The 24,771-nt window shown below is 42.8% G+C and overlaps 2 protein-coding genes across 5 annotated transcripts in view; one reads left to right on the top strand and one right to left on the bottom strand.

Moving 5' to 3' along the window:
- The window catches only part of C6H17orf100 (chromosome 6 C17orf100 homolog), a 109,804-nt gene that overhangs the window by 29,393 nt on the left and 55,640 nt on the right, over positions 1 to 24,771 (top strand). The window lies entirely within an intron of this gene.
- The window catches only part of SLC13A5 (solute carrier family 13 member 5), an 83,621-nt gene continuing 75,026 nt past the window's right edge, over positions 16,177 to 24,771 (bottom strand). For all 3 annotated transcript variants that reach the window (XM_077165616.1, XM_077165617.1, XM_077165615.1), the window contains exons 10-13: positions 23,909 to 24,027; positions 21,787 to 21,948; positions 18,739 to 18,876; positions 16,177 to 17,700 (exon numbers count right to left, since the gene is read on the bottom strand). In XM_077165616.1, coding sequence (XP_077021731.1) covers positions 17,569 to 17,700; positions 18,739 to 18,876; positions 21,787 to 21,948; positions 23,909 to 24,027 — 551 coding nt within the window. In that variant the 3' untranslated portion in view covers positions 16,177 to 17,568. The remainder of the gene's footprint in view (positions 17,701 to 18,738; positions 18,877 to 21,786; positions 21,949 to 23,908; positions 24,028 to 24,771) is intronic.

Raw genomic sequence — 24,771 nt, 5'->3', positions numbered from 1 at the left:
TCTGGCAACATTAGTAAACTAATATACCTGGTAACTGTATCTTACTGTAACTCTTCTCCTTAATGCAACACAGCTTCCCTGACCCAGCCAAGCCAACAGGACAAGCCAGCTCCCACCCCGCATATATCCCCACATGGAGTAGATGCTTCCTTCCTTAGACTTCCAATGCTTCTTGCTCACAGTTCTCTTGTAACGCTGAAGACATTGGGCTTTTACAATTCACGTGACTGTCTCCTATAAGACATACCAATGGGCAGGAGCTGTGTCCTGTTTCGTTGTAGCCCTATTGCTAGTTTGATACTTGGCACATATTGGGTGCTTGGTAATTGTTGCAGGAACAAAGGAGAGTCTGAAAAACCTCTCTTCATCCTTCAAAACTCTGCTTGGAATAAATCTTGTAAAGCCTTTCCTGTTTCACACAGACTGAATTAACTCCAGCCTCTCCGATAGATCTGCAGAGTGATTATCTTTTTACTCAAATATACCCTTGAGTGTAGGGAGCAAGTCTGATTCCTTTCTATGATCCAAACTCTCAGCCCAGACTGGGTATCTAGCAGGGCTCAGCAAACCTTTGAAGAATTGAATTGCCCCTTGCAATTACAATTGTACACCCACACCACATGTTGCTTTAGAATTAAAGGCAGCATGATCTGAACCAGCCAGCTCCCCCTTTCCAGAACTGCCATGGCTGGCACACCAGGAATGTTTGTTGAGAAAGGGAACACTGGGTCTGAAATAAATCCTAACATGAAAAAGAGAAACACACCCAATAGGTATTCTATTTATGTGAAATCAGCTCTGTTTTTATGTAGCACCATCCTGTCTCACTTTCCAAGGTCGGCCCTGCCCTCCCATGGGTTTTTTTCATAACCCACCTGGTAATCATGGCCTCACCTGCCCCACCATTCCTCCCCTGTTTGCTTTCTTGGGCTCCCTTCAATTGCAGGGTGTGAGATTTCAGACACCACAGAGGCCTGTTTCATGCCTGGTCCCAGGCTCCTTCCTTCCCTGCCCTACCCTGGCCCTTCTCATCTGGAGTGAGGGGAAGGAGAAGGGCAGGGAGTCAGTCTGTTCACAGGTCAGCCCCTTAACTGACCAGAGTCAGGCACATTCAGGGCTGGGTTCACAGAAGGACCCAGACCCTGCTTCTTCCAGGCACCTGTCAAACCGTCAAGACCCTACTCCCTATTTCAGACAAAATGTTGAAGTGAAAAGAAGAGGAGTTGGGAATTATGGTTACAATCCTAGCTCTACTGCAGCTTCCAGACTTTAAATAACTCACCTCACTCTCCCCAAATATCTCTGAGCCTCAGCCTCTTGCTTGGTGAAACAGATGATGCCCGCTGCATCCTCTGTCGAGAGATGAGTTACACGATAAGGCAGGGCCTGGCCACCCTGATGGGCTGTTTGTGCAGCCCATCAGCACAAGAAATTTGGGTCTGAGAACAGCAGCTTCAGGAACTTAGAAGTTGTCTTGATGCTTCCCATACAGCCCTTAAAAGCTCAAGCTCCAGGTAACCCAGCCCTGTTTCTGTGAGCAGCCAGTTGGATCTACCAGCAGGAGAGAAGCTAGTTCTGTCAGCTCATGGTAACTCCAAAAAGACCACTGAGTGTGGCACTTCAGTGGCCAAGAAGCCCTTGGTCATTGGCTCTTTCCATTTTTTCAAGTCTTATCTCCTCTCACCCTCACCTTCCTGTTCTCCATAAGTCCCACTGGGGCCAGAAGGGGCACCCCCACCCTCTGGCAGGGCTTCCAGATCTTAATGGAATACCAGGTCAGGTGAGAGAGAGGTGCCAGTGATCCTAACCTTCAATATGCTGACGCTCCCTCCTACCTTGAACCAGGTTCTAGAAAGAAGCTAGGGGTTGAGAGCTGGGCCTCACTGTCCCTGGACATTGCTGACCCTCCCTCACAGCTTAGCACTCAGGCAGCCATCCAGCAAACCACAACCATGGTTTTCAGAGAGCCAGGCCTCCCACTGTAGGGATAGTAAACTGAGAAGTGCTGTAGCTATAAATGTGAAGCGGTGAACCACGGGACACTGCCACAGCCCACCAGTGGGCAGAAGTTGCCTCCCCAGCCTCCTGTAGGCCACAGGGCCAGCTCACCAAAAACAGCCCAGGCCTGACCACTGCAGGCCCTTTGGAGGGACTCCCAAAGCCCAGTTTAAGGCCACAGTTGAGGGTGGGGTCAGCAGAGCACTTTTGTACCCAGCAATCAGTGCTGCTAGTCTCTCCTTACAAGCATAATCTTGCTTTATGTGGTGGAGGCACCATAATCTTTTTAGTGCCTAGGGCTTCTAAAGGTCTCTTTTTTTAATATGCAAAAAATATTTATTGAGTGCCTCCTATTTAGCTGGTGCTATCCTAGGCGTGTTCACAGGTCTTGCATTTGAACTCTCACAACAGCCTTGTGAAGTAGGTAGGAATTGACTCCAATTTACTGAATTCTTACTGGCTAATGTATTATTGCTTGAAATACTTCTCTTTGCCAAAGGTTTTCATCGGCTAGAGGTTCTTATTGGCTGATGACTCGTGAGTCAAGAGCTCTCATTGGCCAGGATTTCCTATTAGTTGTTCTAAGATTCAAACATAAAAGTAATAGAATTATCTCCCAGGAGAGGAGTGGGATAGGTGATATTAGGGGTGGGGAAAAGGGGAGGAGAGTCAGAGATTTCTCCCTTTGAAGCATCATTTGAATTTGCTTTGGTCACCCATGCACATGATGGATGCGTTGGACAGGATGGAGGAGATGCAACAGGGAAAGTGGTTATAACTTTTCTCGCTTTCACTGGATGTGCTTTCTCACAAGTTCTATGACCTGGGGCCTGATCTCTTCCACTGGCAGTTGGATCCCAAGCCTCTGCTACCTTCCCGTCTAGGGCTACTTAGTTACCTCCAGAAGTTCCAGGTGGGCTCCTTCCCAGAAGCCTCTAAATAAAAGAGAGCAAAGTATGTTTCCCTGTGTACCCTCACCTGAAATTCCAGTATCAGTGTTCACCCTCCCCTTTAGGCAGTGATTCTTAGAATTACAGAGGAGCTTTCTATAATCCTGATGCCCAGGCCACACCCCGACCACTTAAATTAGAATCTCTGGGGATAAGTCTCAAGCATCAACTTTTCTTATAAAGGTCTCCAGGAGATTCCAATGTGCAGCCAAAGTTGAGCTACACAACTACAGCTTTGGGATTCCGTGAGGTACTTGATAAAAGAGTATCAGACCTCACACTACTGAATAGCCTCTACCTTACTCTCAGAGTCTTACTGGTTTCCAAATGTTAGTTCATGAACTGGTTACGGCAGAATCACTTGGAAAGAAGGCTTAAAAGAAACAGATTCTTGGGCCCTACTTTACTAGGCCTCAGGCTTTTGTCTTTTTAGGAGTTCCCAGGTGCTTCTAAAACATGGCCAGGTTTGCTCTATAACAATGGGAACTGGGAAGGAACTAATAAAAGCATACAGAAAAAAATAATAAACATTAAGATTGACCCACAGAGCAAAATGCAAATCTGCCTCAGTAGAAGGGGCCTTGCAAAACCTTTATTTCTCCTGTTCTCCTCCGGGTGGATGGGTTGGCTGGTAAGGGGCACAAAGGCAACCAGGAGCCTGGACAGGGAGAAGGCAAAAATGGAGCCCCCAAAAGAGGAGAAAAGCCTTAGGACAGAGACATGAACATAAAGACAAGCTTGGCCCATGACTGCATTTTGAGACTCTGAGAATTCTAGGGCAGGAGAAGGGACCTATTTCTGAAATATTAAGGCCTTGTATTGTAACTTAGGGTTTCCTCCCGTAGACTACATACTTTACCTCTGACTCACAACAGAAGATACTGCTAGTCATCTTGATTAGTGTTTTCAGGGCATGTGGCATCCCCTGTCTGCACCTTGGCTTCTCCATCATGAGTCTGTCAGCCGAAATATTTTACATGAGGGCCCTGTTGCCTTCTGGGAGCCCCTGCATGTGAAAATAGAATCCCAGAGACATCACCAAGAGTGACTCTAAGGGAGAACTTGAAGGCAGCAAGGGTAGAGATATTCTTAGGCAGGAATACCCCACAGCTCATGCCTATTTCTATTCCCCTCAATGGTTAGTGCTGAAAAAGAATACCAATCCACTAGAGAGAATCAAGAAGGGGCCCCGGTCACCCAGCCAGCCAGTGGCTTCTGCTGACTAGGTAGCCAGGGTCTCAGCCAGCAAAGAGAAGGTGAGGGATAAAGGGAGCAAAACTGGGTCAGGTACTTGAAGGCCGGGTGGGCACCAGTGCCAGTGACTGCCACCTTGCTAAACATGGGGAAAGAGACACTGTAAGTGTGATGAGCAGAGCTCTTGATCTCCTTATTGCTGTTGGGCTCCTGCTGCCCAAACTGGTTTTAGGTGAAGGCAAGCACGTTGAAGTGATGGGGCTCAGGTCCTGCTGCTGCTGCTGCAGGGCTCAGTAGTGCTGGTCCATGGAGCCACACTCACTGGCCATATTTACCACGAGGAGCACCTGGGTGGCCAAATCGGAACAAAACCCAGGCACATACCCAACCTCGTGAAAAGGCATGCACTTTATGTACCCAAAATTTCATGCCCTGTCATACGTTTAACACATTGTGCACGATATACACAAATGCAGCTGTGCATGCAGTACCCTCACATATGCATAAATGAGTGCACATACACTTATGAAATCAAACATGCAGCAGCTTGCAAACATGTACGCACACTCATATATGACCATTTGTGAGCAAAAGTACACAATGCATATAAATGGGTATGCGCATGCCCTATAATACAAAGATACACACATGTAACACATGTCCACTGGGGCACCTTTTGATGGCTCATATTCATCTATTGATTAAGGTACCCATGTACTTAACAGTCACACACAACATATTCACAAGGAGAGGTATACACACACCAGTGAGCACATATCAGGAGGTAACGTGGGGGAGCAGAAAGGCAGACCTGGGTTCAATTTCTGAATCAGCCAACTAGCATTCATTACTCCACACTGTAGTTGCCTGTATATATGTGAATCTTCCTCCAAGAATGTGCGTCCCCTAAGGGCAGGAGCTATGTCCACTTCATCTTAGTGATGAGAGTATGAAAATGTCTGTGTCTGCTCAATGATTAACAAGTATGCTCATATACACACATACTCAGATACCTGCGTAGGACATAGAGGCTGGGATTTCTTGATAAAAGAACCCCCAGACCCCTAGAGGAATCCCTTTTTGGCCTTATTTTTAGTTTCCTAACTGCTAAAATAAATCCCATATAATGCATTGGCTTTACAACAGGAATTTATTGGCTCATGGTTTCAGAGGCTATAAGGTTGGTATCCTATAGTTGGCTGACAATCTTTGGGGTTCTTTGGCTTTTCTATCACATTACAATATACCTGGCAGTGTCTTCTCCTTTCCTTGGCAGATTCCGTTGACTTCTAGCTTCTTGCTACTCCCCAAAGCTTCTCTGTTGTGTCCAATTTCCTTTGCTTATAAGGACTTCAGCCGTTTCAGAGTAAAAACCTAACCTCATTCAGTTTGAGTACACTTTAACTAACAACGACTTCGAAGGTCCTAGTTATAAATGGGTTCATATCCACAGGACCAGGGGTTGGGACCTGAACCTGCCTTTTTGTCGGGGGCATGAGTCAATCCCCAACAGTCCACCTTCTGGACCCCCCAAAAACATGTTCTTCCCAAATGCAAAATATAGTGATTCCATCACAGTATTCCAAAGGTACTTAACAGTACTAAATACATAGTATCATCAAAATCAGTTATGAGTGTGGTACATCCTGGGACAAATTTCCTCTTCATCTCTATGAAGCTGTGAAACCATAAAAGTTATTTGCATCCAGTATACAGTGAAAGGACAGGTATAGGATAAACATTCCCATTCCAGAAGGGAGAAATTAGAAGGAAAACAGGAGTCATGAGTCCCAAACAGTTTTGAAACCCAGCAGGGCAAACTCCCCATCACCTTTCAGATCTGAGAGTCAACTATGGATCAATGTTTTGTCCTCTGCACCTGATGGAATGGCAGCTCCACTGCTACTACTTGTGCAGTAGCCATGCTCTCCCTGAGCCCTGTGATACAGGCTCCACCCTCTCTGAGCATTGAGGTAGTAGCACTCTTCCTAAGCAAAGGGGTACAAGGCCTTCCCTCTCCAAGCGTGGGGCAGATGGCCTGTCCCCTCTAAGCCTATAGGTGAGCCTGTTCTCTTAACCCAAGAGCTTTTCAGTCCTGACCTTTACTTTCATGGTACTGACTTTAAAGTCATTATTTGTTAATCCATCTCTTCTCTATCCCTTTCAGTCATTGCTTCTGTTCATACAAATTTGCAAAAAACTTGTTGACCTTGATGCAGTTTAAGGCAGTCTAATCCATCAGATGAAAGAACTTTCCATAGTTCCTTCCTGGATAACTGCATTTCTAATCCTGACTTCCACTGAAACAGCTGATTGGGTCCATGTTCAGCCACACCCTCTTTAGCAAAGGGTTGTTCAATTCAGTTAAATCCTCAATTGAGCCCCCTTCTCTGGGGACGCATTTCTTGGAAGCTCAGAGAGAGCGCTAATAGAGTCACTTTGGGCCTTAGTCTTAGAATACACTATAGGCCAAGAATTTTCCAAATGATCAGTTGCTAGTTTCCTTGTGTTTAAAAGTTTAATTTCCATTTTATCTCTTTCTTTTCTCATTTCACTATAAGCTGCAAGGAAGAAACAGGCTGGCTACACTGTCCATGCTTAGCTTAGAAATCTCAGCTAAACATCCTAGGTCATTACCTGCAAGTTCTGCCTTCCATCCAACTCAGAACTCAATTTTGCCAAATTCTCCATTTCTTTATAATAAGGATCTTCCAGTTTCCAATCACACATTCATTATTTCATTCTAAAGTATTGCCAGAAGTACCTTTAACACCCATATTTCTACCTATATTTTGTTCATAATGAATTATGTATTCTCTAAGATGACACAAATTTTCTGTACAGCTCTCATTCTTTTTTTAAATATTTTTTATTGAGATAACTCCACGCCCATATAGTCCATCCAAAGTATACAATCAATGGTTCACAATATCATCACATAGTTGTGTCTTCACCACCATAATCATTTTTTAATTTTTTTCCAGAAAAAGAAGTAAAAAGAATAATGAAAAAATCATACATCCCATACCCCTTATCCCTCCCTCGCTTTGACAACTAGTATTTCAGTCTTCCCAATTTTTTTTTACTCCTTATCCCCCCATTACTTATTTATCTTTTGTCCTTATTTTTTTACTCATCTGTCCATACCCTAGATAAAGGAAGCATCAGCCACAAAGTTTTCACAGACACATAGTCAAACGTTGTAAAAGCCATAACACTATACAATCATCTTCAAGAAACATGGCTACTGGAACACAACTCTACAGTTTTAGGTACTTCTCCTCTAGCCACACCATAAACTAAAAAGGAATATCTATATAATGCAGAAGAATAACCTCCAGGATAACCACTCGACTCTGAAATCTTTCAGCCACTGACACTTTATTTTGTCTCATTTCTCTCTTCCCCCTTTTGGTCAAGAAGGTTTTCTCAATCCCTTGATGCTGAGTCCCAGCTCATCCCAGGATTACTGTCCCACGTTACTAGGGAGGTTTACACCCCTGTGAGTCATGTCCCACATAGAGGGGGAGGGCAATGAGTTCACTTGCTGTATTGGCTAAAAGAGAGAGCAGTCACATCTGAGCAACAGAAGAGATTCTCTCAGGGTAACTTTTAGGCCAAATTTTAAGTAGGCTTAACCTATCTTCTGCAGGGATGAGATTTGTAGGGGCGATCCCCAAGATTGAGGGCTCTGCCTATTGATGTGGTTGTCCCCACTGCTTGTGAGAATATCAGGAATTCTCCAAATGGGGAAGTTGAATATTTCCCTTTTTTCCCCCATTCCCCCAAGGGAACTCTGCAAATACTTCTTTATTTACTGTTCAAATCACTCTGTGATTTATCGGTGTATCACACTAACCTGGACAAACCAACAAAATCTCATGCCTTATTTAAGGTTCCATGTACTTTTGGTGTTCAATTAAACTGACCATACAAGTTAAATTAGGAAATGCACATGACTCCCAGGGGTGTGGACCTTCCTGGCAACGTGGGACAGAGATCTGGGAATGAGCTGAGACTCAGCATCAAGGGATTGAGAAAAACCCTAGAATGAGCTGAGACTTAGCATCAAGGGATTGAGAAAACCTTCTCGACCAAAAGGGGGAAGAGGGAAATAAGACAAAGTGTCAATTGCTAAGAGATTCCAAACAGAGTTGAGAGGTTATCCTGGAGGTTATTCTTATGCATCAAGTAGATATCATCTTGTTATTCAAGATGTAATGGAGAGGCTGGAGGGAACTGCCTGAAAATGTAGAGCTGTGTTCCAGTAGCCATGTTTCTTGAGGATGATTGAATAATGATACAGCTGTCACAGTGTGACTGTGTGATTGTGAAAACCTTGTGTCTGATGCTCCTTTTATCTACCTTGTCAACAAAGGAGTAGAACATATGGAATAAAAATAAATAATAGGGGAAACAAATGCTAAAATAAATTTGGTTTGAAATGCTAGTGATCAATGAAAGCAAGGGGTTAGGGGTATGATAGGTATAATCTTTTTTTTTTCTTTCCTGTGTTCGTTTTATTTCTTTTTCTATTGTCTTTTATTTCTTTTTCTGAATTAATGCAAATGTTCTAAGAAATGATGAATATGCAACTAAGTGATGATTTTGTGAATTACTGATTATGTATGTTGATGTTTTATTTTGTTTCTTAATTTTTTAATTAATAAATAAATTTTTTTAAAAATTAGAAAATGCACTAGTCAAAATATAAATTTGTAGCAAATAAACATTTCTCCCTTTAGTCTCATGCAGGAGTTGAAGTTTTAAAATATGGATGACCATCTATTTTCAACACCCTGCAATATTGACGTTCCTTTGTTCTTCCTCATGCAAAATATTTTTTAATTTGTACATTTAATCAACATCATTGTACACTCTAGGCATTCCTAAATTATACCATCTCAGTCTTTATCGTCTCTCTTTCCTACTGGTTTCATACGTGCCTCTAGCTCTTCTCCCTCTGTCATTCTAACATTCAGCTTTATTCGGTGTACTTAAATTATTGTGCTACAATCAGATAGTATTGTGCTACCCATTTCTGAATTTTTACAATCAGTCCTGTTGCACAATCTGTATCCCTTCAGCATCAATTACCCAATCTCTGTCCTATCTCCTGAAAACCCATGTTCTTAACTGAAATTCTCCAAGTTCACTCATTAATGTTAGTTCATATGAGTGAAACCATACAGTAGTTGTCCTTTGTTTCTAGCTAACTTCACTTAGCATAACGTCTTCAAGATCCTTCCATATTACATGCTTCATGACTTTATTCTGTCTTATAGCTGTGTAATATTCCATCCTGTATATATACCACAGCTTGTTTAGTCATTCTTCTATTGATGGACATTTGGGCTGATTCCATCTCTTGGCAGTTGTAAATAAAGCTGCTATAAGCATAGGTCTGCAAGTGTCTGTTTGTGTTCTTGTCCTTACATCCTCTGAATAGATACCTAGCAATGGGATTGCTGGATCATATAGCAACTCTATACTTAGCTTCCTGAGGAACTGCCAAACTGCTTTCCATTAACAGTTGTGCCATTTTACATTCCCACCAACAGTGGATAAGTGTGCCTCTTTCTCCACATCCTCTCCAGCACTTATCATTTTGGCCACTCTGGTGGGTGTGAGATGATATCTCATTATGATTTTGATTTGTATTTCCCCAATAGCCAGTGAAGTTGAGCCATGTGCCTTTTAGCCATTTCTATTTCCTCTTCTGAGAAGTGTCTGTTCTTGTCTTTTGTCCATTTTGTAATTGGGTTGTTTGTCTTTTTTTTGAGTTGAACAATCTCTTTATGTATTCTGGATTCTAAACCCTAATCTGATATGTGGTTTCCAAATATTGTCTCCCATTGCTTAGGCTGCCTTTCTACTTCCTTGATAAAGTTCTTTGATGTACAAAAGTATTTAATTTTGAGGCGCTCCCATTTATCATCATTGCTTGTGCTCTGAGTGTAAGATCTAGGAAACCACCTCTTTTATAAGATATCTTTTATAAGATAGATTATCTTTTATAAGATATTTCCCTACATTTTCTCCAATAAGTTTTATGGTCTTAGCTCTAATGTTCAGGAACACAATTTTAAGTTAATTTTTGTATAAGGTATGAATTATGGATCCTCTTTCATTCTTTTGTATATGGATATCCAGTTCTCCAAACAGTATTTATCATAGAGGCTGCTCTGTCCCAGGTGTGTTGGCTTGACTGCCTTATGAGAGATCAATTGTCCATAGATGAGAGGGTCTGTTTCTGAATACTCAATTTTATTCCAGTGGTCAATATGTCTATCTTTATACCAGTACCATGCTGTTTTGATAAACACTGTAGCTTTGTAATATGCTTTAAAATCAAATAGTGTGAGCCCTCCCATTTCATTTTTCTTTCTCAAGATAATATTTTTAGCTATTCAGGGCACTCTGGTCTTCCAAATAAATTTTGGATCATCCTGAACAATACCTCTTCTGATGAGCTCTTGGATGGAGCTTCCTGAGGGAGAGAAAAGAATGGAGATGCCAAGGCTGAGGTCCTCCCACAAAGCTGTGAATGGAGAAGTCGAGGCAAGTTGATGGGGAAGAGAGATAACCAGTGGCCTCCAGATGTCATCCCAGGCCTCAGAGTCACTCCTGCTAGGGAAATTATGGCGGTACCCATCCCAGCCCACCATGAGTTAGGCAGTTTAGCTTCCCAAGTCCACTAATATGAAAAATAAAAAACATGCTGGGAAAATGTTCATTTACAATGCATTTACAAATTCTTGTTTCTAAGAAACTTTAAAACTTTATAGAAGGATATAAAAGAAAACTTTAATGTATCCTTGTCTAGGAAGAATCAACATTGTGGAGATGTCATTTCTCATCTACCGTCATTTAGGAATCTGTTCTGATTTGTTTATCTAATATTTATTGAGCACCTATGATGTGCCTTGTATGTTCTAGATGCCAAGGATACAAGAGTGAACAAAACAGACAAAAATCCCTCCCCTTTTCATTCTTGGGGGTGGAGGAGAGACAGACAAACAAAATAAAGAAGCAAATTACATAGTATATTAGATGATGAAAATGCAATAAATAAAAATGAATCAAGGATGGTATAGGGAAGGCAGGGAAGATGGGGGGACAGATTATAATTTAAAATAGGCTAAGAAGCAACATTTGAGCACAGATTTAAGGGAGGTAAGGGAATAAGCCAGGAGCGTTTCTAGGGGAGAGAGAATGAGTACAAGGGCTCTGAAGCAGGAGTGCACTGTGCCTACTCTAGAACAATAAGGAGGCCAGTGCAGCTAGATGGGAGCAAGCCAGTGGTTCTCAACTGGTGTTGGGGGTAGGGGTTGCCCTTCTGCTATTGGCTTCTAGTGAATAGAGTGCAGGATGCTGCTAAACATCCTATAGTACACAGAACAGCCCCCCACAACAAAAAATTATCCAGTCCAGAACACTATCAAGTGCTGAGGTTCAGAAAACCTAGAATGAGTGAGAGGGAGAGTAGTGGGAAAGAGAGCCAAGGGGTAAATGCCAACCAGATGTTTGGGGGGGAGGGTAGAGAGCTGATTTAGTAATTCTTATGGGAAAATATTTGAGACTAGCTAGGAAAAAAAATGAAAAAGAATAAACAGAATAACTAGCCTCACTAAATCTTAGTATATAAAGATTCCTATGACAGACAAACGACTGATTTCCTTAACATATAAAGAGTGGTTACAAATAAATTAGAAAAGGCCTTTAAAAAATTGGAAAAATGGGTAAAAGACAGGGAGTTCAAAGAAAAAGACATGCACATGGATTATAGATATGTGAAAATGCTCACCATTACAATTTAAAGAAATGAAAATCATGAGATAAAAGTTTCCACCTATCAGTTAGCAAGGATTGGAAAATTTGATTATACGTGGAGTTGCTAAGGGTATATAAGAGGAAGGTCTCGTGCAAGTTCTTGAACATGTATATTGGCACAGCCTTTTTGCAAAGAATTTGGCAATATCTGTCCCAAATTTAAATACAAATGCCCCTCAACCCAGCATATCATTCTAAGAAAGTATTCTCCTCACATACCTGCACAAAGGTTTATGTAGATAAGTTTATTATGGCACTAGCCAAAGACTGGGAAAAAGATGCCCATCTGTAGGAAACTTGTTTATTGTATGGTACATGCTTCAATGAAATACTATATGACTTTTTAAATGACTGATGCTCACTCTTCGGCACACATCTGGGAGAAGTGAACACATCTGTCCACAAAACAACTTTCATAGAAATGTTTATAATAGTTTTTCATAATAGCCCCAAACTGGAACAACCATTCCATCATCAATCCATCAAATTGATGGATTTACAAATTGTGGTATATTCATACAGTGGAACATTACTCAGCAGCAATAAGAAATGAACTGATAAATACAACAGGAAGGAATTTCAAAAGCAGTTTTGTAAGCCAAATAAATCAGACATGAAGGGTACATGCTGAATGATTCCATTTACGTGAAGTTCCACAGGCAGGCTAATCTATGGTGGCTGAAATCGTAGTGGTGGTTGCCCTGGGGTGTGGGTTACTAGAAAGGACCAGAGGGAACATTCTGAGGGTGACAGAGATGAGGTGTTGCTTACGTTTGTTAAAATTATTGAATTGTACACTTAAGATCTGTGTAAGTCACTGCATTTAATTTGCCTCAATTTAAAAACAAAATTAACTACTGAATGAAAAAGATTATTTAAACATATATTTCCTAAAATGGAACGATCTCTAAATGAAATTGTTAAGGGAGGGTGGGCTTGGGAGAGGAGGAAAGACCAACAACATATATAACCTGCTCCTGTATGTAAAAAATGAATATATATCTATTTGCTAAGCTTATGTATGTAATATTTCTAGAAACATATGTAAGAAACTGTTGAAATGGTTGCTTTCGTGGAAAGTGAAGGGGAACTCAAGGTCTGAGGTGGGAAGGAGGACTTATCTTTTTGTACCATTTAAATTTCTTGTACTGTGTTCAAATTAATTTTTAATATGTAAACTAGTTAAATTCATGATTGGTTAATAGGGTTTTCAGAGATTGAATTTTAACATTGCTCTAATCTTGGAAACTGGAAACAGCAACATAAATGCTGTTCTAAAACTGCCAGCAGTGGGCTGTCTACAGCTCTAAAGGTGGAAGTAAGTCAGGGAAGCATCTGGAAGACATTCCTAGGACAAGGAAGTGGAATACCTAAGTCCTGGCTCAGGACTCTGAGTAAATAAACTGAATATCTGATTATAAGGATTAAAAAAAAATGCTGAAATGATAAGCTTTCTGTTTAAAGCACTTCATGGTGTGGAAGACTCACCTTGATGGAATTTTTTTTTAATGTTGATAAGAAACTTCCCTGGTAGATTGGGAGACAAGAGTTTCAAGGAGCTGTAGGGCTAGGAAAAATGAGTACCTGGGTGAAGGGATTCTGAGCTAAGACTGCCAGGTATAGTATCTAACCAGACATTCAGCATTTGGTGTTTATTTCCACAAACAAGAATATGTCATCAAGGATCTTACCCAAGAATACCCTTATTCATTTCAAGGATTTAACTCAGCTTGCGGGCTTTGGAGCAGAATTCTCACTATCCATTATTTTTGCTAGCATGCAAGAAATGGTGGGGAGGAAAGACGACTCCACCTGTGCCAGAGAGCTGCCCTGCTCATTGACCCTGTCAGAGGAGGCCCAGGTTCTTCCCTAAGGAGGCTCTCAGGTTAAGATGGACAGGGAAGGAGACCTGTGGTCTGCCCTTGAGAGCAACAAATTCAAGGATCAGAGGATAAGGAGACCCATGCCCTGACTTTTAGAATACACAGAATCCTTGTGGAGTCATAATCCACTGGCAAAAGTTGAAAGCAGTCCTGGTCAGAATGATGTGTTCCATTAACTTTGGGCCCAAATGTCCGATCCAGATACTAAGAAAGAACTCAAGGCTCTTGGGTAGAACCTCTTCACAAAATGTAAGAGGCAAAATATGAGTTGGGAAAAATTTGAGACGCCTGCAGCAAATGGCTAAGATCCAGGTGGCAGCAGAGAGTGGGGCTCCAAGCTGAGACAGCATGGGGGATGGAGGTGGGGGCTGCAGCTGGCCCAAGAATAAGAAGGGTCAATTGGGGTAAAGGGGTCCATGACTCGGGGAATGTCCAGCCCCTCATGATACAGATAAGAAACTGAGGCCCAGAGAATGGAATGATTTTTTTTTTTTAATTAAAATTTTTTTTTTTTTTTTTGCATGGGCAGGCTCTGGGAAATGAATGGAATGATTTATTTTGTGTTAGATGTCAAGACTGAGTTTAGGGCATGATTCAAACTCTAGCCTCCCAGCCAATTTCAGTCCAGTGGGCCTCCAGGAAGAGGCCTGGTCTTTGAGAGATGTATGCAGAACTGAAGTCCTTGATCAGACAACCATGTACTCTCTTCCTACCAGAATATGTTTCTACTGAATTCCATGGAAAGGGAGCCACTCAAGAAGTCTGGAGTGGTGGCAACCCCTGAAACAGAGTCACTATACCAGACAGGGTTCATTACCTACCCAACAGCCCTTTTTTTTTTCCTGTCAGAACTCTTATGTAGTGTGTGGGGACCTCTTGATTTTAGGAAAGGTAGGCCAAACCCGCAACCCCAAGCATGAGTCCTAATTGGTCTTATGGTATTCCAGTGGTATTGCCATTCCCCTTTGTCAATGACTAGTGTAAAAGTGGGCATGTGTTCCAGTTCTGACCAGTAGCACATAAAGGGAACTCTGATAGGGGCTTCAGGGAAAGCTTTTGCTTTCCTGATAAAAGGGAAAGATGCATTTGGCACTATCAGCCCCCACCTTGCACCCCTTTCTTTCTGCCTTGAATGTAGATGTTTATGTAGCATGAAAGTCAAACATGGGGGTTAATGCACAATACCCTTAAGATACCAGAGTGGAAATTTGAACTTGAATCCTTGGTGGCCTGAATGAGCTGCTGGACCAAGCAACACAATCATCTATCTGCAGCTTCTTTCAAAATAAACATTAAATGATGTTATATGGTTTAAGCCACTGTAATTTGTAGCCAAAAGCATTCCTAATTGGCACAGGCCATAATGTTAATGTAACCTCCCCCTGGCTAACTCCAAGAAAATTTGCTTAGAAATATCCTTTGGTCAGCCTCCTCTGCTGTGAATCTGCTCTCCTCAATTCAGCTTCCTTATCAGCCCTTAACTAGATGGTGTCTGGTAGAGTCCTCTACCCACCATACCATATCCTTCTACATCACACCTGGCTAATCCTACTTATCCTTCAATACCACCTTGAATGCTCCTCACCGACCAGCATCAACTGTGTGCAAAATTCACCACACTGATCAATCATTTTTTCAGTTGCATTTACTGTGCCCTCCTCTGGGCTGCCCACAGTGCCAGCCCTGGACCCAGTAAGCAGTCAAAGCCCTCGGGGAACCCTCAATCTGGTGGGCACACAGGTCAACAGCAGCAGTGTGGACAATAGTGGGTGGGGGAGAGTAAGATAGTAGCCATGTCACCATGTGCCAGTATTGTTTTGGTGGGCTGAGAAAGCAGCCACTTTTATATGCTTCTCCCCAACCAAAGTCTGCTTCTTAGGGGAAGGACCAACCCTGTCTGAGTCAGCTCTGTCCTGCGCCCATCTCAGAGAAGGCAACAGAAAGGGCTCTTGTTTTGATCTTCCTGAGGAGACTGGGCTTTGGGGCAGAGTTGTTTTTGGCTACCCACCTTTCTCTATAAGCCCTTGATGGCTAAAGGAAGGAGCAATGGATGTGAGGTCAGGTGGTCTAGGATGGAACTCTGTCAGTAATTTGATGTGTGATTTTGGACACATCACACTGACCTGAGCCTCAGTTTTCTCATGAGACACCTGCCTAACCCAAGGGGTTGCTGCAAAGAGCAAATGAGAACTAGGGGATGCAACAGGCACAGGAAGTCCTGGCACACAGGAGGTGGGCAGTGAGTAATCATCACCCTTCCATCCCCCACACCTACAACACTATGGCCGAAAACCAGAGACGACTCAGCACAGTGCAAGTTTCCATGGAAGACAGAGCTTTTAATGAGGGCATGACCTTGACAGTCAAGGAAACTAGATAAGCACTTAGTCCTTGGTGGGGATTCCTTGTGTTCCAACTCTCTCCTGCCCTGAAAAATGCTATCAGTGGACTTCATATATCTACTAAAAGAGAGAAAATGAGGGTGGGGCAGGAGGATGATTGTCCTCTCTTCCACAAAGAGTTCGGAGGTTCATCGTCCCACAGCCACCCTAAATAGAGTCTTTGCCCCAGTAATTTCAGGTAGACTCATTTATAACCAAAGGTTATCTGCATAGGGACCAATGAGCCCTCTTCACTCTCTGGAAAACTCTTTTGCCATCAGGCATGGCTGCAATGTCCAATTGGCAAAAGAAAGGTTTTACCCAGAGGAACCCAAACTCTGACAGAAGTAATAGGTGTGTCCCTCTGAGTCTGCTGCTGAGGGAGGACCTAGATACCTCACTGTGGCTCCTTAGATACTCCACTGTGACCCATACATGGAGTGTGATCCCATCTGTGTGACAGTAGCAAAAAAAACACCACACAGAAAAGCTAAACTGACCTGTCCGGGAGAAAAAGGGGATGCTAGGGCCCCAGTAAGTGGCTTTCAGCAAACATTGACCCAGACAACAAAGGGGACTAGGCTGAAAGTGTCTGGGGCCTCTCACTAGAGAGCTAGGAAGGTTTCCAAGTGTTGATTAAAATGAAATGAGGTAAGGAGGGGAGCAAGTAATCCAATGGTGTGCTGTGGGAAGGCAGGTGTCATCCTTTGGTGGTGGTACCATACAAGGAGTTCTAGAGTCTGCAGGGCTGCTCTGATTCCCACCCTCACTCCAGTAGTAAGTAGCTGCCCAAGACCAGATATTCTGCCCCTGAGCTGGGCTGGCCACTTCAGAGTGAAAGAGATGATCTGAGGCAACGCACGGTGAACTGGAAGAAGCATGGGCACCATGTTTTCTCACCTCCCAAACTCCCAATCTGGGTATCTGATTCCCATTTAAACTACCCTGAAATTAAGCAAATGGAAATCAGAGAAAGCCCCACATGGGGCTAGTGTTATGGCTGCTCCAGGCTGAATGGATACAGGAGAATAAGTCTCAGTCCCTCTGCAGTCTGCCCATCCTGAGAGATGAGGTAGAGTCCCTAAGAAAGATGGGCACCAACAGCCACTTCAGGGGCTCTCTTCAGCTTCCAAGCCTGCCTTGTTGCTACCCATCCCTGTGGCTGAATCTGGGTTTGGAGGATGGTGCTCTATTGGCTTCATCTTCGTGGGTTGTGGGCATCATTGGGTCACCTCAGGCTTGGACCCCAACCTCTGCTGCAAGGTGTTCTGGGAGATTCAGGAGTCATCAGGAGGGCAGGGGCTAGGTCCATGGGTCTTACAGCTCTTCCTAAGATTTAATGTGGGTTGCATTAGCCCAGTCAGGGAAATGATCCAAGTCAAATATGGCCCGTCCCCAGGTGTTGACCGCCAAGAACACACAGAAGATTCCAATTATGTTCAGCATTAGTCCCGCTTTCATCTGGACAAAAACAGGGTCAGAGTCAGCACTCTCAGGTCTGTGTGGATTGTCAGAGCAAGGCAAACAGGACACTGGGAACTAGTCCTCTCTCTGCTCCCTGGACCTCACCTTCCCTGTCATACATACTCTTATGCTCACTCCACCCCCCGATAAAGCTGCTCTACTAAGTGCTGTCAGTCCTCGAAGCAGCCCTGGAAAATAGGCAGGACAGCCCACTTGAGCCTAAGGTCAGTGAAAGGAGGTGACAGCCCCAGGTCACTCAGGCCTGGCAGTCTGACTCTGAGGCCAGAGCTCACTCCACTGCCTTAACCTTCCCACAAGGGCTTCCTGAGTTGCTTGAGCCTCTTCTGGCTCTTTCTGGTGCATGCTTTATGTTCTCTCTTAATGTTCATCAACCATTGCTTTAAAAATCTGTTGTAGATTTTTTTTACTAGGGATTGGAATCAAGTTCGCAGTCTAAGGTTTCTGGAAATTCACAGTCCCCTGCCTTGTACACCCAGTAGAGGCCCTGTGATAAATAACACACAATTGGCCTGAGGTAGGGACCTTCGTTTCTGGCCTCCCAGGTCACATCCCCACCCAAAGCTGCACGGTGACCTTCTCCTCCTCTCTGAACAAGTGATAAGGCCAAGCCAGGCGTGAAGAGTTCCTCCTTTACTGCATCTATTTCCAAGGCCTCATCTGGTCCCAGGTGATAGATCTCTCCCCTTCCCTGCTCTAGCTCTCTAGACACCTCTACTCTTTGGATATCATTAGTATTTTACCCCAATCTAAGCTTCACCCCTCCTGACTAACTTTGCTGGTTCTTGCTAGTTTGTAAAGTTCATCTGGCCATGTGGGAAATCTGTGAACCACCTTTCTGGCTGGAGAGACAAAATAAACTATGCTAGGAGATGAAGGTGGAGATCATTCAAAAAAACAAAGAGAAATTGTATTGCAAATGGTATTCCAAATCATATGACATCATTTTGAAACTGGACATCTCTAATGACAAAAACATCATAATCTGATAAGAGTAAATCAAAGCAGCTGTGTTACCATGTCTGTAACCTTGAGGTGTCCATAGGTAAATACAATGGCGTTAGGTGGGGTGGCCACTGGCAACATGAAGGCAAAAGATGCACTCAGAGTACCAGGCAGCATGACGCACAGCGGATTGATGCCTGTGGAACGCGCCTGGGGAAAAACAGTACTACAATGTTACAGATACAGAAAATGAAAGCTTACAGGGGGCCACCATTCTAAAAAGCACTCCCGGAACGCACCATGTGCGTTTCTACCTCTGGACCTTTGACTTACTGACTCCTCAACCCTGCACCACGTCTCAGTGTTCAGTAGACAATCTGATAATCTGCTGAACACTAACCCCGAATTCTAGAGGCTACCTCTTCTGGGAGGCCTTTGTAAATCCCCTCAATCCATTCAACATGTATTTCTTGGGCACCTATTGAAATTGTGCTGGATGCTCAGCTTGCACTGAGTAACACTGTGTCCCCCCAGCCCATGTGGTGTGCTCTGCCTCATTTTATAGGCCATTTGTGCGTGTCTGTGTGACTTGCTACAGACTGAGAGTGCCTAGTGGACAGGAAGCGTGGCTTCTCACTTATGTGTGCATCAATGTATGCATGTGTTTTTTATACACATTTGAGATCATTTTCATATGGAATTTTCTATCCACCTTCTTTACTCTGCATTTAAAATCCAGCCACTTCTAACAGGGCCTAGCACCAGAGTAGGCACTCATTAAATATCTGTTGAATGAATGATGAATGATACGCTGTCAGTCATAATATCAATCAAGATTAATAATTTACCATGCACATTTACTGCATATGAATGCAGACATGAAAGCAAAGATGTCCATTGCAACAGGAAATAGACTTAAAGGCCATCAATAGCTGGATGTTAAATAAAGTGTGGTATATACAAACAATAAAATAGCATGCAGTTATAAAATCAATTAGGTTGATTTTATGTGCTAATGTGAAAAGATCTCCAAGACTGATGGCTAGATTTTTTTTTTAATTAAGGTGCAGAATAGGATCATGGAATGACACCATTTGCTTAAAATAAATTATCTGTGTGTTTAATACATCCAGAAAGTTATCTAGGAAATCAATAACAGAGGTTGTCTCTAGGGAGGACACTAGGGGACTCTGGTCTGTTTAATACACTTTTGTGTTACTATATATTTTTTAGTCATATATGTGTATTACATTTCAACTCAAAAAAATTAGCTCATAAGTATGTTCCCATTTTATTAAATAACCTTCAAAAGTTTTGTTTTTAAAGGCTCAATAGTATTAGTTTGTATGAATATATGATCATTTTATTTCACCTATCCCCTATTATTATGGATATATTTTATATAAAATGTATATAATTTTAGTATATCATTGTGGACATCTCTTATTATTTCCTTAAGATAAATTCCCAGACATGAAATTTGTGTCAAAAGGTTCTGTTGCTAGCTAGCCCTCTGAAAGTCTGCACCATATCACATTCCCACTGGGAGTAACTGAGAGGTGTCCCAGTCAGATGCCCAGTCTGTTTCCTGATTCCCCCATTCCTGCGGCCACCCCCTGACCTTATCTGACCATGGGTACCATGTGGTAAATGTACCCCGGGTTCCTCTGTGATCCAGCTGGTTGACCACTGCCTTTCCCTTTCCCACTGTGGATGCTGAGGCAGGAGTGTGAGGGGCCTTAGAAGCAGTTGTGGGGAAATCTTGGGGTTTCTGGTTCCAGAAGAGCTTGTTCTCAAAGGGCCTAACCATTCTCTTGAGATGCAGCCCACAGGTGTCAGGCTTAGCGTGCTCACTTCTAGGGCTAGAAGTGACCAGGGCCTTTGCTAGAGGAGAAGAGCATCACCACCGCTTGCCCAGCATCAAAAGACACTCCTCAGCATCTCTCTGGGCAGCCTGCTTAGGAGAGGAGGAAATGAGCCAACTTGAGCTATGTTTAATGCTTTCATCTTTCCCTGCTATGAGAGGAAAAAACCACTTAAGTTTGCTTTTGTTTTGTTTTTTATACAGGTAGACAGCCAAGTAGCTGAATGGAAATTTACTATCTTAAATCCTGCATTCAGGCCCTTTGTAAGTCTGTTCCGAACTTCAGAATAATGATAACGACCTCTCCCAGGCTTATTTTGTAGTCTGTGAAGGATTTTCAGAGCTATCATCTCATAAGCACACAACTCTATGAAGAGTCCTTCTTAGAATTGGTGGGAGACTTTATAAATCACTTCTCAGCATGACTATCCTTACTGGTTATTGCTAGTTTTGTCACTGAAGTGACATGTTCAAGGAGCCAGGCCTCTGACTCCAAACCCAGTGTTCTTTCTATAGCACCTTAAGGTCAGTACTGCTATGGAATGAATGACAGAAGGAAATACAAAAAAAGATCACAACTAGTTTAAATAAGCTCTGCTTTCTTCTTAATTCAAACTCAAAAACAGGCTTGCCTATAGAACACATTTCTTTAGCATCCCCTCCTCTACCCCCAGCTACCTTTCTGGCTCAGCTTCTGCTGATCCCTTATCCCTACACTCGCCAAGCAAGGTTTCTGGGATCCTCCATCTTATGCTCCATTTCCTTTAGCTGGGCTGTTCCATCCTCCCAGAATACCCTCTGCCCTCCCATCCAGTTCAAGCCCCACCTCCCTCAAGACCCTTTCCAATGGGTGTCAGCCCATGGTGCTCCCCCTCCTCTGCAGTCTTCCCATGTACCTGCGCTCACATCCTCAGAGTCCACTCTGTCATTTCCCCATGTCAATTGGCCTACTCCTCCTTGGCACAAATCCTGTCTCCCCGGCTTGAAAAATAATCTCATTAAATTTATAACAAATTTTGAACACTGTGTCCATGCTCAGGCACTTTGGTCACTCTTGGGAGATACAAATAAGAACTTGCAAAGCACTGAGGGCAGGGCCAGTGTTATCAAGGGCCACAAGTCCATGTTAGAGGTCTCCAAAGCCTGGTCAGGTTTCAGCCTCTGATGTCACTGCTTCTCTAAGGACCCAGGAAAATTTCACTTTTTGTGAAATGATGCTGAAGAGTCCTCCCCAACCCCCCAGAAGGGTTACTTACCATGGAGGCAAAGATGGGCAGAAACAGGGTGGCGGTGGCCACATTGCTTGTGAACTCAGTGAACCCAGCAACAATTGAAGATAAGATCAAGGTGAGGGCTGCCATGGGCACTGTGTGCAAGGGCTCCATTTGCTTCCCCATCCAGTCGGACAGCCCTGAGGCCTGGGAAGCATCAGGAGAGGAGTCACCTCAGGCTCCTGGCTTTAGGTTCCTCCAAGAAACTGAAAATCTCCAGAGAGCTCAGCCCTCATCTATCTCCAGAGAGCTCAGCCCATCTCCGCTCCTGATTCTCTCTCTGTGTATTCATTCCATAGATGATTCCTACAATCTCAGTCTCCATCCTTACTGTGCTGTCTCTTAAATCCCCATTTCCAGTCCACTAGTCTCCTCTCCAGATTTAAACGTACATATGCCTTCTAGAAATTTCTACCCAGATGTCCCATGAGCACATCAGGCTTAGTGTCCTCCAGTTTGAATTCATCCTCTCAAGCATAAAATCTGTTTCTCTTACTTGGCTCCTCAGCTTGCTGAACAGCCTCAACATCCATTTGCCCTCCAAGCCAGAAGACTGAAAGTCATGCTAGGGGTCTCTATCTCCATCATTCTTTATAACCAATTGTTACTAAGTAACATCTCATATCCCTCTCTTCCTCTCCGTACCCAAAACATCTCTTATCTATCTCTTCCTCTCCATAACCTATAGTTACTAATGTGAAGAGTGGCCTGAAATTTGCAATTTAGATTTGAGTCATTGGGCTGAGATTGCCCATGGAGAGAATGAAAGGTGAATAAAGAGGCCAAGGACAGAACCTTAAAGACTTCATATTCAAGGAGGACTCTCAGAGAAAAGTCAGCAAAGGAGGCTGAGCAGGAAGAGCTAGAAAGAAACTGGAGAAAGTGGTGTCTTAGGGTCCAAAAGTAGAGGGAGTTTCAAGGAGATAATGATCCATGGAGTCAAATGTTCTGAGATTAATTTAGATGAAGACTATAAAGTGACTGGTTCTCCTCCAACCCCTTCCCTGCCTGGACCTCCACTTCAGCCATCAGAGTGTTTTTTCTCAAGTACGTATCTGACTAAGTCACTCCCTGCCTCAACCCTTCCTTGGCTTCCCATTGCTTTCAAAGTAAAGTGCATACTCCCTACTTGAATTCAAGCACCTCACTTAAGTGGCTTCTGCTAGCCTCACCAGCTTCACCTTCTGCTGTTCCTCATCTGTACAATTCACACATTTTCTTTTGCTCATGTGCTATCTCTTCCTGAATGGCCCATCCAGATACATCCCCCTCCCTAGGCTACAAAATCCTACAGAAGAGAAACCACTTCTCAATCATCTCTATAATCCCAGTGCTTGGACTAACATTAGGGATTTAATAAGAAAGTTTGATGAATGGATACATGGATGAATGGATGGAGAGATGGCTAGATGATGGCCCCCATTATACACCAGGCTCTGCCCTACAAGTTGAGTTAGCAGCAGTAGCAATATAAACAAAGACTATCTATTGCATTCTATTTCTGGATAGATGATGGATGGATGGGTGAAAGATAGCAGCACCAAACTGACTCATCACTCCCTCCGCTCATCCCTACCCCAAGAAGGATGGTAGAAAGAGGAAAGTAGAAAAAGTTACATGTTTGGGCTTTTCTCCCCAAATGCTGTTCCTCTTCTCTTATGCTGCTATTTCCTTAGCTAGAGTAAAATTTTAAAATGGTAACCATGTCAACAAAGATCAGCAAATAAAGAACAAAAGATGAAAGGATTTATGAGGACTTGAAAGAACATCTTTTCCTGGGATAAATCAAAGCAGAGGCCATTATTACCAAACTTCAGACAGGGTACTTTTTGTCTAACCACCAGGGTCACTTATCACTTATTTCTGCAATCACTTGATGAACATTTTCCAAGTACTTTCTTTATTCTCTAAGTACTTATTTCAGGGCATTATTTTGGTGCCGTGTTCTAGATGACAAGAGAAAGCCCCTGTCCTCCAGGAATGTGCAGTTATGTGGAGGAGACAGATGCGGAAAAACATAAGCATGGCCTAGGGATGGCAAAATAGAGGAATGTAGCAGCTCTTTGGCCACCCTCTTCCCAGAGCAGCCCATGACTGGAGAAGTTACCTCACATCCTTTAGCCAGAGCAAATCCACCCCCCAGGAGCAGCACAATGCCCCATGGCACTTTCTGCTGGGTTTCCTTCCAATTCAGCAGTGGAGGAGGATAAAATGGAATTTTCTTTTCTGAGAAGAAAAAATAAAAGACACACATACGCAACCCAGAGCAGCAATAGAAAGCAAATGAAGTACAATCAAAAGGAAGAACTCCAGTAAGGACAATGAATACCATCTCATTACCACCTGTCAATTAAAATTTGTATTAATTATTATACTTATTGCAAGTGAGGATGTGGCAAAAATATTTACATACACTGCTGACAGCACTATAAATTGGTACAACTCTTTTGAAAAGCAATTTGGCAGTACATCTTAAGAGTCATTAAAACATACATCCTCTTCTACCCAGCAACATCCCTCCTAGAAATTAATCTTAAAGAAGAAATACTCCCAAAGAAAAGCTATTACAAGAAAATATTAATTAATATTTTTCAATCTTGAAATTGAACATTTTCAATCTTGAATGAAAAATTCAAGATAACCAAAATTGTCTTAGCAAAATTGTCATAGCAAAAAAATGGCTGCAGTCCTTCAATGGAATAGAATGCAGTTATTGGAAAAAATAAATTCGAAGACTATAGCAATAGTGGGAAATGTTTATAATCCCAAGCAAAAACAAAAATGAATCAAGATTCAAATTGTGAGTGTGTTTTGACTATAACCATATAACATATTTGCATAGTAACAGAAACTGAGAGGAAAAGATAAAATTATGGGAAATTTGAAGCATTTTGCTATCCCTTTTGCAATAATAAATAAGATTTCAAATGTTTAAAAAGCAAAAGAGAAGAGATTTGTATTAACACCCAG

Source organism: Tamandua tetradactyla, chromosome 6, assembly GCF_023851605.1.
Source record: "Tamandua tetradactyla isolate mTamTet1 chromosome 6, mTamTet1.pri, whole genome shotgun sequence".
Taxonomy (NCBI): domain Eukaryota; kingdom Metazoa; phylum Chordata; class Mammalia; order Pilosa; family Myrmecophagidae; genus Tamandua; species Tamandua tetradactyla.
Note: the sequence above shows the minus strand (reverse complement) of the source record. Positions and strands in the feature narration are given on the sequence as shown.